Here is a 14,556-nt window from a genome sequence, read left to right on the forward strand (position 1 = left end):
AGAATTAATTACTTATTGCCCCATGGTCATTGCCTTGCCAGAAGATTAGTGGCTACTGCAGACCCTCTTGCTAACACACCCTCGAGTTTACACTCTCAATGCAAGGACCAACCTCACTTTCAAAAAATTAATTGTTCGCAAGAAAATAGCAGCAGCATTCAACCACTTGTTTTATTAACATTTTAGTTACAAGAGTGGGAAATGTGAGTTAGACGAACATAAATAAATCCTAAGTTATTCTTCAAGTGCTCCAGAGTGAACTGCATCCTCATAGCACCCTCTCTCTTCTTTAGTTTCAGGGTGCAGTTTAATAAGATCATCAATTCGAAGAATAGTAATTGCAGCTTCTGTTGCAAACTTTAGGCTCTTAGTTTTAACCACCGTTGGTTCAAAAACACCAGCTTGCTTGTTATCGCGAGGTTTTCCATTGATCAAGTCAAGGCCAATCCTGCAAAGAAAAAATAGTCAGACGGAGAGGCAAAATAAGTAGAAAGGTAGTTGGGAGTACACTGTTTAACTACTACTGGGTCCCAGTGACACATACCTAGGACTCACGGAGAGAGGGAGAAAAATTCCACCAATAGCCTACACCGTTTTCTCACAGGCAAATCGTGGTTCAGTGTAGTGGCATAACAAATTTCCATCTATATAATCAATCTACTTCATGCCTTCTACAGCTGAATACTTACCATTTCAGATTTTTGCGATCCGGGTTAACTTGAGCCTCGTTGTGGAACGCTCTCAGCTTTGCAACGAGATCTGTTGCATCTTGAGCGGCATTTACTGCCAACGTATTTGGAATTACTAAGAGGGATCTTGCAAATTCTGCTATTGCAAGTTGTTCACGTGATCCCTGGAATAAGGAAAAAGCTTTTAAACCAACTGCTGCAACAAAAGATCTCAAATTACAGCCATGATCAAGAGGGTCAATAGGAGGGGTTCTGACAGGCAAAACCTATTTTTAGAACAAAGAACTCTATAGTCTCATTATCAGAGAAAGAATAATTCATAGCCTCCCTTTTAAAGAAGCTGCTTACGCTCTTTAACATGATTAGGTTTTCATGAACCACAGAACTGACTTATAGCAAATGGAAACAAATGCTTGAAAATTCATATTGTCCTTTAACACACATGTGCTGTTACTTCTTTGCACAAGACTTACCATGCTAGTTGCATAATTTTCGAGATATATTGAAAGCGCTGCCTCTACAGCACCACCACCCGGGACAACAGACTTGGATTCCAATACCCTTTTAACCACACACAGAGCATCATGTATAGATCGTTCCATTTCATCGCACATGAAGTCATTAGCTCCTCGCAAGATAATGGATGCTGAAGTACGAGCCTTTGTACTAGGGGAAAAAAGGAATGCAAAGTCAGCTGTGTTGAACAAAATATAAATTACAACTCTTCTTGCTTAATTATTTTTCATCCAAAGCCAAGTTCTGTTCAGCTAGATTCTTTGAAGCTTTAAAAGAAAATCTTAACGTTGTTATGCACCCTGTAGGATACAGAACCACCAGGTTGGAAGAGACCTCCAAGATCATTGAGCCCAACCATTATATGTACATAAATACATACATAGTAACTTAGTAAATTAATATTCCTAATATGCAAGAATCTAGTTTGAGTATTAGCCTTTTAGAGAAAGCTACCTGCAAAAGCACGATAGACAAGATTTTCTTCCATCAAACAGGGAGAAAATGAAATGAGATATTAAAAAAGCTCTCTTTTTGCATAGCCAGCAAGTGAGCTAATGATGTGACTGCTTATACTGTAACGCTGGCAGTATCTGTGCCATGGTGAACATATTTCATTCACTCACAAATAAGACTATAGAAGCTGAACACTGAGAAGGGATTCTGAGGCAGTAAAAAGTTAATATCCAAGGTATGTTCTTGTTAAACAAGCATTAGGTTGTCTATCTAGCAAACCAATTGTCTCATACATTATGGTTGATGACACAGTGTCCTGCCCCAGAAGATATAAAATACTCATACTTTCACCTCTAATTTGCAGTGGACTTGCATATTCTTTCCCATGTGCGTAACTACTCGCAGCATGGAAGTAAATTAATGAGATTATCTCAAATTTAAAATAAAGTACATGCAAAACTGAGCATTATTTTAAAAAGTATCCTTACTTCTTGATTAAAATCAGCTCATCATCACAGATTCTTTCTTGGATCACCTCTTCAGCCTGTCCCAGCATTGCTGCCTCAAAGCTCTCCTCACCTTCAAGGTTTGCAAGGGTTGAACAGATGGTTGCTTTAACAAACAAACAGAAGGGGAATTAGCATTCAGTTCCAGCACAAGCTTTGCAGACTTCCCAGAACAGGCATACAGGAAGAAAACCAGGAAGTGACATCAGAAAGAAAAGCAGCATAAGTAGCTTTTTCTTAAATTCAACAACACTTCTAATTCTCAGGTAACAATTCAATACTCTGCAGTTTATAATCAATACCGCTCTTTTTGCTCAACTTTTACAACACTTTTCCACAACTAACATGAGCTCCTGGGCTCAACAATCACAAAAACGCTTGCTTGCAAATTTAAGAATTGATAGACAAAATCAGTACATGACCAGATTTGTATTACGTATTAATTAATTAATTAGCATTATATATTAAATGATTTAGAAGTTCTTAATTAGTCCTGAACTGTCTAAACAATGTATTGAACGCAACTTTCCAAACAAAGGCTTTATAAATTACATGCGCTAATAAAGACTTTAAACGAACACAGACTCTGGCTCTTATTTCCACAAGAGGACAGTCTTCCCAGTGCAAGGGCAGCATTCCTCAGCCCTCCCCCACACTGTAAATCTTCAGCAGTCAAATCCTACTGTACTCATACATGGCTTGCATGTTAAGAAGATGTATTTTAAAAACTAGTTAAGTAAAAGCTGTTGTTAAGGTATTAGTAATGAAAAAAAAAAGTAAATAAGATATTTTTTACGTATACATACCTCCAGATGCCTTAGCAATCCGCTTAAGGTCCCTTTTTACAACTCTTCGTACTGCCATAGCACCCGCATCAACAAAGTATTTCAGGCACATATCATCAATACCTCCAGTGGTGAGAATAACATTGGCACCGGTGGCCAAAATCTTCTGGATCCTTTCTTTGGTAATATCTGACTCTCTGCAGGGATAAAGTCAAAAGTTGCAAAAATATCTTTAAAAATATACAATCACATTCTGTTAACCCATTTCCTGAAATCTTAATGTGAAGCTCTGCGAGGAGAGAGGGCCACTTGAAAACTGACTTCAAACTAGTTCTGCCTCCAGAAATAAAGACTTCTACCATTAATTTTTGGTATTGTTGGGAAACATTAACATTTAAAACATTTTTACCTCCTGTAATTTTTACCTCCTGCTCAGCCAAAATTACATCGAGCCACCTCAACAGGAGAGAGCAAAACATGCCTGTGAAGCCCCACTGCTTCAGTTACTCAAGCTTACACACACCTCTGCCTTATCTGGTCCAGCTTCTCAGGGTCTGAGATAACAATCTGAACACCAAGCTTCATTTTTGCTTTCTGCAGACTGAAGTCAAGGCATGCAATCTTTGCATTAACTATTCTCTTGGTCATACCTGACAAATGAAAAGAAAGTAAAAGGATTTTGTCACATTGCCTTAAGACAACATCAGGTTAGCGTTAGAGATTAAAACTACTGCTACTTTCAGATTTCTATTCAGTTGGCCTCTCCACCTCCAGTTCTGCTCCAGTACAGAAGTTGCTAATAAAAACTTTCACAGGGAATTTTTTAAAAAAAGTCTCTCCCATAATCTGTTTACCTTTTCACAGACCCCAACCCCAGAATGTGAATGACCATGAAAAGTTTACCCATCAGTCTCCCATCCTTAGCTCTGCTACATGCAGGAATTCCCTACAACTTAACACTGGGAGGTGCTAATATTCCAGAATATTCACAATGTTGTCAGGCTACTACTAGGGAAACCACAGTAACTTACCAACACTTTGGGGATCCCTATTAGCTAGACCTTAGCCTAGAAACCACTGGTGAAGCGTTAGGTTTTTGCGTTCCTGTTTAATTGTTCTGGAATTAAAACCCCACAATTTGCAACTAATGCAATTAGTAAGAAGATCCACGCAGGAAGACTAAAGAGGACCGAGTTAACAAACAAGCTTCATGAAACTTCGCATATTCTTACCCTGTGAGCCCACCACGCAGTTCAGAGCGTAACCGTTCACAAGAATGCTCTCTTTTTGGCTGCGGCCATGTGCCTTCAAGACATTAACAGAGTTGATTGGATACCGAGCCTGACCCTTCTGGTCTGTGTATTTAACTGCCAGTGCAGCATCCACCACCATATTAGCAAAGAAATCACCATCACTATAATGCTGTTAAGGTTAAAACTAAATAAAACTACTGTTAGGCTTAAAAAGTCACAGGTAGCACCCAAATTAAGAGTCAAAACTTGTCAACAAAGATTTCACAACTTCAGAAAGGCACAGAAGTGCTAGCTTTCTTCATCTCTGCCTTAGAGAAAGGAGTAATTCTTAAAAGCTGAAGCACTGGTAAGAAAACTAGGACAGGCTAGGGTGATTCTCACATCTTACACGTCTTTTGTTCCATAACAAGAATACTTATGTCAGTCTGCATTCCCTTTTTAGCACAAAAGCTAAAAATACAGATTTTTCTGTGACCATGGAGTAAAATGCAACCTCCTTTCCTCTAGATTTGCAGCCCAGGTACCAGACTTCTGTAACACATTCTTCCATTCACACAACTCCTTATCTAGTCTCACTAACGTGACACGTCAATAAGGAAGCAACGCAGTTAAAGCTATTATATGCTCAGCAAGGTTGAAATGACTTGAAGAGACTGAACGTTCTTCACACCCGTTATAAAAACAGCTTGAATACTACACCCCATTCATTAAAAACTGCTGCAAAGGAAATTAGCCTTGCTACTCAAGCTCTCCAATCACTCTCGCTTAACTAACTGGATCAAGTTAAAGGATACATTCCTATAATTTTAGAGGACATTGATGTTTTAGCAGCATTAATTAGGCACTCCCTGCCCAATTCATCTGTGTTAATAATAAGATTTTCATTGATGTAGCGAACCGCTTCCCTGTAGAATAAAGACAGAAATTTTACATGTTTTCAGCCCTTGTTACCTCAAAGAACACAAATAAATGCCTTTTCTAAAATAGCTATATGACATTGTTATTGCAGAAATAAAAAATAAAAAACCCCAAATCAACAAAACCCCAACCAACCCAAAAAAAACCCCTGCCCGAACAAAAAAAAAAACCAACTTATCCCCTTTGCACCAAGAAGTCTGTCTTAATGCAGACAAAAATACAGAAATAAACAAAAAGCACGCAGTTATTGTACCTTAAAAAATGCAATGTACTTCAACTTAGTTTCTTACTTGCAAGCAAGTCGGTATCCACCAATAATGGAGGTAGGATGAATTTTCTGTTTCACTAGCTCATCTGCATTTTTCAGAAGTTCTGCAGCAATAATTACCTGTTTGAAATACAAACACCAGACACATGTATCTCAAGTAGCTTTCCAATGTCCACTCGTGTAAGCAAATATTTGGAACCCAGAATTCTAAACAGTTTCTGACATCAAGAGCCACCTGAATCCGCCTCCGCACCAAACTGCAAAGTCTCAGGTAAGTTTTCAACACTTTGCATCCTTATTAGTCGAAAAACTTGAATTTCTCATGGTTGTTAAGAATTCTGAACCTTAATTCAGAATCTATTACAACAAATAATGAAATTGCAGCAGGGAAATGACATTCCAGAGCACCAGCTGTGTATAGATACTAGCATCTCTAAAAAAGCACAAGTCTAATGTTTTATTCTGTAAATGCTTACATTGTCAACCGCAAAGCTTTTAGTTATGTACCATCAGTTGTCACTGCATCAAGAGTCATAACAGACAAATCAGAAGATAATGAAACACTGATTTTTGGTTTATCTGCCTGTAAAACTTTCTACCTACCACTGAGGTTGTCCCATCGCCAACTTCTTTGTCTTGCAAGTCTGCCAGCTCACAAAGAACTTTTGCAGCAGGGTGTTCCACTTCTAGCAACTTCAGAATGGTGGCACCATCATTAGTAATGGTTACATCCTAATTTTCCAAAAACAAATGTTAAAGTATCACCAAAATATACTTCAGGTTGATTGTTGTCTTTCATAACATTGATACAAATGAAAGCTAATTATTCTTTAAAACTGTCCATAAAGTAAGTATTTATACCAAATGTTTACCACTTCCTTTTAATCAAGAGTCCCATTCTTACAATAGAAGGGTTTCCAGTGAAGAATCTGCACCTTCTTTTTATCAGGAAAATCTTTATGTTACAGAACATCATCAAACATTTTGCACATGCTAGATTAACAGTAGTACAGCGAAGACCCTGTTAATACAGTTTTCTATTACATCAGGCTGTAAAATGTCAAACTTTCCTCATTTGCTTGAAATATTTTTAAAATATAAACTGCGGAATACAGCCTTTAAATTGCAATGGAATTACAAGAATTCGGTTTTTGTTATTTCTTATCATGTTCAGATCAGGATATACAAGTCAACACCATCACAAGGCGTGACTTAAACGGTGCTACTCTTTACCGTGTGTCTGACCAATGCTTATAAGTGGTGACAAGAACTTACATGTAGAAAGGAGACAACTGTACCACAAACTACAGTACTAGATTGAACTAAAATGATGTACCTTACATTATCTGATGTTCAATTTGACTACTCTCCTCCCCCATACCTCCTCTCAGAATCATGGAAAAAACTAGGCACGTGCACATTAGACCTTCGAAGCACACTAAGTGGAAGCAATTTTACAGAGGAATGCAAGTCCTCCTGACATTTCCTGAGGAAAGCTTACTTACCCCAATATCATCCACCAGCATCTTATCCAGACCAACTGGCCCAAGAGAGCTCTTCACAATATTGGCAATAGCAGATGCAGCAGTAACTGAATAAATGAAAGAAAAAAATATTACCTTTCCAAATTTAAGGCGATTCAGGTTTACAAGTAAACGTGCCAAGAACCTGCGATTCAAAAAGCTGAGATAAAGACACTCAATTCAGGACTAGGTTTCAGCCTAACTAAGCTAGTAATGGCTTGCTGACACTAAAAATAAAACCTGTGCCAAACCTCACTCTTCCCTCCAAGCTGGTTCAGCTAACTAACCTGGCACAACCAACCTATCAGAAAAAGACTCTTTTCAGAAAGATGGAGAGCGCCACTGATTTTATAAGAGCAGTGGTGGCTGTAGCTTAGCACAGGTTGGCAGCACTGTTTCCTCTAGCAGTAGCAAGTCATACTATGGAACTTTGTTCTCATTTACTCCTTAGTTCTAAAAAGCTATAGAACAATCATCATATATCAATTAGTAACACCTCTTTTTGTCTGGATCAGGTCTGTGACTGAATAAATACTCATTATATAAAAAAGCGGGGGTTTTTTCAGTCACTACAGAAGTAACATGAAATCTCTAACACAGTGGCTTGTTTAAATGATGTTCTGCCAACTTCATATAGGAAAAAGATACAACCAACCTTTTCCTTCAGACCGTGGCAAATTTTTCTTTATCCCACAAGCATAGCCACTTAATCCAGAAATTGAAAAAGCGGTAGTAGAATGGGAATAGCTACAACCCAGACTTTCACTTTGAATGTCAAATAATATAAGTAATTCTTTTGTTTTGAAGGACCAACAGCAGCTTTCAGAAAGAAATAACCTTTGTATCAAAGATGCCATTACTGAGTAGAATCTCAGCCACAGATTATTTTCATCGTTAAGTATTCTGCCTGAAGCATCGTCAGAGCCACACGACTCTCACGATCATCAAGAAGCAGGTCTTCAGCTTCTTCCTTTGCCTTTTATATAGCCAGAAACCGAGAACGCTTCGAATCTGCAGTATTCCCCAAGACTCGAGATAAAATCCTGAGAAACGGCAAACGCTTTTGAGAACCTGGCCAAGAACAAATGGGGCACGGAGCCATCTGGCCACCGAGACGCCCAGGGTGGGACCCTCTCTCTCGCACAGGAGACGTGCCACCCACCCTCCCTCCACCCCGACAACAGTGGCCATACCGAAAATGCTGGTAAATAAACTATGACTGGTTTTGGAAAGGAAGCATCCTTTGTCAGGCCTGAGAAACACGAGGGAGCGATCTTCATCAATCACGTGCAGCGAAACAAAAGCTGGGGATAATGTATTTCCCACTAACGTACGCTTACAGGCATAAATTATCCCAGAAATATTATGTATACACGATTACTCTCCTAGGGCTAATTTTAATGCTATCATGAACCTCACAACAGTCAAAACTCTCGCTAATTTGGAGTTGGCTCCAGCTGTGCCTGACCTTTCATTTGAGACAGGGAAAGACCACCAACGAAGGCGACTGCAGGTTAAGTGGGAAATCTATTCTGACCCCAGCTTTGTCTCCCTGGAGCCCGGTCTAAATTATCTAATTTTTACGACTGTGGAGTTTCATGCTAACGTTAAAAGCGTAAGATTTCTGGGAAATCTATCCCGTCCCAGCTGCCCATCGTTAATGGGGATCGCTCCTTCGCGTCTCCCGACCCTAATAAAGGCTGCTTCCTTTTTAAATCCCCAAAATGAGTCTTAAGAGAGTATATCTGGCGTCACTATGGGTCTCGGCGCCCCCTCAGCGGCGGGGTCGGGAAGCGAGGCCTCTCCCGGTCCGGGGGGTGGGGGGAGAACGGGCGGGGGCCGGGCCGAGCCGAGCGAGCACATGGCGATGGCGGCGGCAGCACCCGCGCCGCCCTGGCTCTGCCCTGTCTCTCCCCGCGGCCCCTCCCCACTCCGCCGGGGCCCCCCACCCGTACCGTTCTGCGTGCGGATGGCGTCCCCGCTGGTCCTGTCGCCGAACACGGCCAAGGGCCCCTCCATCGCCGCCATCTTCCGCCGCGCCCCGACACGGACGGCAGCCCGCCGCGCCGCAAGGGATGATGGGTACACACCCTCCCCATACACACACGGGAGGGGGAGGGACAACGGGGACGCGTTAGGGGGCGGGGCCAAGACCGTCCTGACCAATCACAGCGCGCGGCGCCAGCCCAGCCTCAAGTCGCGATTGGCCCGCACCGCCCAGCCCAGCCGCGATTGGCCCGCGCCGCCCGACAAAGCCCCCAACGCGGAAGAGGCAGGGAGGGAGGCTTCCAGGACGTTCTAGAAGGCGACGGGGCGGGGGGGAGGCGGCGCATGCGCGTTGCCGTGGGGGTCCCGGGGCGGCGCTCCCGCCGCCTTAGGGGCGGTGTTCGGAGAGCTGGGGAGGGCGTGATGCAAGGACTAGCTACTGTTCCAAAAAGTGGGGAGTTTCTCACTTTAGCTAAAGCAGAGTTAGGTTTTATCTAAGCAGTTGCGCTATTTGAACGTCAGGAGGTCCCTCTGACGGCGTGTGTGGTTTCAAGCAGTGTTTTTCCAGGCGCTGTTCGCTCCAAGGAGATGATGGCGCCTTGTGTGGGGAGCGATCTGTGCTGGCGTGTCCTCTGCCACCACCTCTGTCTGCAGCCTCTCCCCGTCTCAAATGCAGGGTCAGACAGAGCTGGAGCCAGCGCCAAACTAGCAAGACTTCTGACTATTGCGAGGTTTCATAACAACGTTAAATGAAAAGCTAGAATTTAACTCTGCTGGATACGCTTATACCAAAAATGCCAGCAAATAAAACTCTCTAAGACTCGTTTAGGAGTTCCAGAAATAGAGCATCCTTTATCGGGCCTGGCAACATGCAGGAGTGATCTCCATCAATCATGTGCAATGAGACAAAGGCTGGTTACAGAACATATTTCCCCACTTACGTGCATCTGTATAAATTTTCCCAGAAATCTTGCACGTATTCTATTACTTTCCAAGGTCGAACTGTAATGTTATGAAACTTTGCAATAGTCAAAACTCTTGCTAATTTGAAGCTGGCTTCAGCTCTCTCCTTGACCTTGGCTTTAAGGTAGATGAAAACTCCGAACAGAGGTGATTACAAAAGAAGAGGCACAAATCACACTGAACACAAGGCGTTAGCATCTTTAAGGAACAAACAATGTCTGGAAAACGCCACTGTAAAGAAAACATGCTATCAGAGGGACATTCTGTCCAACTTCCAAAAACTACAGCCTTGTAGACAAAATATAACCGTACTTTAGCTTAAATCAAAATATTCCACTTTGAAATATTTCAGATGCAGTATTAACACAGTACTTGATTTGTTGCTTGTTACAACTAGTCAATCTTCAACAAGCAAAGCTCCTGTTACAAGCGTATTTTTTCTAACTGCAAGTTGGGCATGATTTATTGCTTAAGCTTATTCATTAACTTAACTCATTGCGAGAATTGACTGATAAATTTTGCTGCAGCTGGTTTCTATGTTTAATTATCTTGTAATATAAATCTGTCTTGTATCAAGACATAATATGGAGACGCTCTCCAGACACAGATGAATAACCTGAAAAAATAAACACTCTCAGAGTAGCAAGAATTTATGGATGTGCTTAGTTGTCTTTTAAGATGAAGTTGTCTTAGGTCAAGGGATAACGCATCTTCAGGCTGCGAGAATTTATTGATGTGCTTAATGGGCTTGTGAGATGCAGTTGTCTTGGGTCAGGAGATAAACCGAAGAAGTCTCCACAGGAGGCTGGATAACCTAAAGAAATAAACATTCTTTGAAGACTTACAAGGTTGTTTGTCTAAAACTAGTATATATACCAACTACATTTGTAAGATGGGATGGCTTGTTTAGAAGGGCATCCGATTCAGCGCTGAATGGTAAAATAAATGCATTATATAAAAATGCTTTGAAGACTTTGTCTTTTTCAATGTTTTACCAGTGAATAAGCGTTTCTCAAATCATCAAACATAATGACTTACAGAATCACAGAATAGTTTCGGTTAGAAAGGACCTTAAACGTCATTCAGTTCCATCCCCTGCCATGGGCCGGGACACCTCCCACTGGATCAGGTTGCTCAAAGCCCCATCCAAACTGGCCTTGAACGCCTCCAGGAATGGGGCAGCCACAGCTTCTCTGGGAAACCTGTGCCAGCGCCTCACCGCCAGGGAACGAGAGAGCGATAACGCGCTTCTCCGAGCGCTTCTCCGAGCTTCTCCGGGCGATGTGACCGGCGCCACCACGTGCTCCCCTAGGGCCCGAGCGACCGGAAGCGCTCCCCGCCCTTTCCACTTCCGTTTTCCGGGGTGGAGCGGTGCCGCCCTGTCCAAGATGGCGGCGCGCGGGCGGCGCTGAAGGGCGGCGGGGGCTGCCCATGGCGCTGCGGGGGCGGCTGCTGCTGGCGGCCCGCGGGCTGGCCGCGCCCGGAGCGGGTAAGCTCGGCCCCTCGCCTCTCCCCCGCGGCAGGGGCTCCGCGTTACGCCACCCTGCCCTGCTCCCGGCGGTGCTGGCGGGGGGTCTGGGCAGAGGCCCTGCCCGATGCCGGTGAGAGCTTCCCGCGGCCTCTCTGGACTGAAAAGTTGCGTAGCAGAGCGAGTTTGCGAACCTCGCTCCGCTCTGCAGTTTGTTGCCTAAGTTGGTGACCATAATTAGCCCGGCAGGATCGAGAGTTGGGCTTTATTAGCTTAGAGACGGCTCAAGGGAGACCTTGTAACAGTCTTCCAGTAATAAAAGGGGGCTTGCGGGAAAGATGGGTTTTTTAGCAAGGAGTGCAGGGGTAGGATGAGGAGGGATGGCTTTAAGCTGAAAGAGGGGAGACTCAGATTAGCTATTCAGAAGGAATTTTTTACAATGAGAGTGGTGAGACACTGGAAAAGGTTGCCTAGGGAAGTCGTGGCTGCCCCATCCCTGGGGGTGTTCAAAGCCAGGTTTGGATGGGGGTGGGCCTGGGCACCCTGATCTAGTGGGAGGTGTCCCTGTCCATGGCAGGAGGGGTTGGAACTGGGTGATCTCTAAGGTCCTTTAAACTATTTTATGATACTATGGTTGATGATTTTTACTTTGTTACTTGGCAGCGCTGTCATTCATTCTTTGTGTAGGTCACTCTCAGTATTTTTTAAGATTTATTGCTGGGGGTTTCTAGGGCTATGTGAATTTGTATATTTTTGAACCACTGCTAAAACTAGATATATTTTTAATTTTTTGCTTACGGATCACCTCACAAATGGAGACACAGGTTGAGCTCTGGTGATCCATCTGTTTAGTGTTTAAAAAACAGTAAAAAGCTAATTTTGCCATGCTACTTTTTGCAAGCTGCATCGTTCTGTATTTTATTTATTCTAATGTCTACATTATATTTTTTTAACTTGGGTTTTTTTTTCCTGCTTTCCCTCAAGGTCTTCGTTTTGCTTCGACTACTGCCAGTCTGAAAACTGAGACAGAAGTGGACACAAGCGAAAATGAGATTGTTGCCCCAGACTTCACTAACAGGAATCCTCGGAACTTGGAGCAGTTGGGCCTGGCTCGGAAGGAGCGTGGCTGGAAGACGACATGGCCAAAGCGTGAATTCTGGCATAGGTGAGTCAGAAAGTTACCAGCAGAAATTGAGACTCCAAAATAAATTTAGAAAAAACCAAACCAACAAACCCACCAGGTGAAATTTCTACAAGATGCACTTTTTGTGCATCTTACTTGTTCTTAATAAACTGGTATCTTCTATGGTCAGAGAACAGTAGGCTATCATCATGTGCAAGTTAGAATATGTATTGGAGATCTGTCATTAAGGTAGCACAATGTTGCTTAAGCAACTGCTGTTTACCTTAGGATTCTCCTAGTCCTGTGCTGACGTGCATCGTTGTTTCATTTAAGGCACCAAGTAGTCTGTAGCGTTTTGGGTTTTGTTTTTATTTTTTTTTTAAGAAAATGCTGGTTTCTTGTCCTCTGGGAAATAAGTTCTTTTTAAGCTGCGGATTTCAAATCGCTGTTTTGTTCTTGAGGGGAGAACTACGTTCAGTTTGTTCTTACCTGGAAACTTCATGTTGTTTCAATGTAATAGAAAACGGTTGCAGCTAGCACCCTGTTGACACCTGTTATGGCTTATGAAATATTGCTCGAATGCTTGCTGATCGTGATGTGTAAGCGGAAGCCTTTAAGAGACTGTGTAGCAAACCTAAGGCTCCCTTTCTGCTGGAGCAGTTTCTCTGATCTAGCTCATAAGCACCCACGCTGCGCAGGTGTACAGTGCTCAGTTTGCAGCAAGCTCTGGCATGAGGTAGTGTAGGATCGTCAGCTCTGTAACTGCTGTGAAGTTCCTCTTGGAATTTCACTCTGTTGAACTGGCAAAGTGAATCCTATTTTATGTTCTAATAAAGTAAGCAAAAAAACCCTAGATATGATAATAAAAGCAGAATCGAGAAATCATTATTGTATTAACAGCTCCAGTACATTGACGTTTATTTTATTTGAGTCATTTATACGTTTAACCATTTGAATGTGTTCTCTTTTTAGATCTGGAAAAGACATCACACCCCATGTTATTTCTTTCCTTCATCCAGATTACGGCTTGAGCGGACGCAGCATTATGTAGAAGCCTACGTTGAGCGCTGTAATGGGGATGTTGTGCTATCTGCCTCTACCCGAGAGTGGGCCATAAAGAGACACCTGTACAGTCCCAAGGGAGTGACAGCATGCAAAAACCTTGGCCACGTAATGGCACAGCGCTGTTTGGAAGCAGGAATCAACTTTGTGAACTTTAAAGCTGTTATACCCTGGGAATATCGTTGTGACTCGGCAAGTACCCATCTCCTGACACTCATTTGGCCTTTTTTTTCCTTTTTAAGCATTAATTTTACTCCTCTTCACCAGTAGCTTTTGTATGTGGCTTGGTAGTCCCTTCTCACAATGCTCAAAAGGGTAATTTTGATGAGATGCAATTCCTGGCATTTTGCTTCAGTCAGGCTGTTAACCTCTGCCCTTTCACATAACGTGCCCCTGCTGATACCTTTTCTTTGTTCTTATTTGGGTCTCTCTGTCTTTTAAACAAGATTCAGGAATTCGTAAAAGCTATGGAGGAGGGCGGTGTTGTTCTACGGGAGCCACGAAGAATTTATCAGTAAAATGGAGACCATCAGGAAAACTTCCGAAAGAAAAACTTGCTTCTTTAGGTGTGTGTACTGGCACAGTGAAGGTCCGGAGCTGGAAGATGTTGTAGCATTGCATCTTAAAATAAAATATTTTTAAATGCATGGAAGTGTGTGTCATTTCTTGATCGGAGAATCTTCACCACCTTTGTTTTATGGTTCAACCTGATCAACTAACAGAATTTACTTAAGAATTTAACAATTTTAAAGTATGCTTCTTTCATCTATTTTATGATTCTAGGCTGAACTCTTTGAAATGCTTGCCAGTCTAATTTAGCAAAATGCAGTCACCGGAATGCTCAGAAGCATAAGGAATCGGAGTGGTGAGGTTGGAGAAGGCCTTGGAGGTTATGTCAGTCCACTACTCAGTCTTATCCCCGAGCACCTTGTCCACTTGTATTTTAAACACCTCCGGGGTGCTGACTCAGGCGGGGAAGTGGTTTTGTGCTAAACTCGGTAAGAAGATGACATTCCCCTAGCTCATTGCAGCTTTCCCGCACC

General features: G+C 42.6%; 2 protein-coding genes and 1 non-coding gene across 3 annotated transcripts; 1 reads left to right on the forward strand and 2 right to left on the reverse strand.

Moving 5' to 3' along the window:
* Positions 1–146: 146 nt before the first annotated feature.
* Positions 147–9,021, reverse strand: TCP1 (t-complex 1). Its single transcript, XM_069852185.1, has 12 exons — positions 8,867–9,021; positions 6,894–6,979; positions 5,992–6,120; positions 5,411–5,508; positions 4,997–5,107; positions 4,182–4,363; positions 3,473–3,599; positions 2,971–3,146; positions 2,147–2,270; positions 1,163–1,355; positions 690–853; positions 147–448 (listed from the first exon to the last, which is right to left on the reverse strand). The coding sequence occupies exons 1-12, from the start codon at positions 8,937–8,939 to the stop codon at positions 235–237; spliced, it is 1,677 nt and encodes a 558-aa protein (XP_069708286.1). The 5' UTR covers positions 8,940–9,021; the 3' UTR covers positions 147–234.
* Positions 7,521–7,656, reverse strand: LOC138718452 (small nucleolar RNA SNORA29). Its single transcript, XR_011337091.1, has one exon. It is a non-coding gene; the product is annotated as a small nucleolar RNA SNORA29 (small nucleolar RNA).
* Positions 9,022–11,249: 2,228 nt separating the features above from the next.
* On the forward strand, positions 11,250–14,160 carry MRPL18 (mitochondrial ribosomal protein L18). Its single transcript, XM_069850988.1, has 4 exons — positions 11,250–11,349; positions 12,313–12,493; positions 13,471–13,705; positions 13,960–14,160. The coding sequence occupies exons 1-4, from the start codon at positions 11,292–11,294 to the stop codon at positions 14,029–14,031; spliced, it is 546 nt and encodes a 181-aa protein (XP_069707089.1). The 5' UTR covers positions 11,250–11,291; the 3' UTR covers positions 14,032–14,160.
* Positions 14,161–14,556: the final 396 nt, after the last annotated feature.

This window comes from Phaenicophaeus curvirostris, chromosome 2, assembly GCF_032191515.1.
Source record: "Phaenicophaeus curvirostris isolate KB17595 chromosome 2, BPBGC_Pcur_1.0, whole genome shotgun sequence".
NCBI classification, from domain to species: domain Eukaryota; kingdom Metazoa; phylum Chordata; class Aves; order Cuculiformes; family Cuculidae; genus Phaenicophaeus; species Phaenicophaeus curvirostris.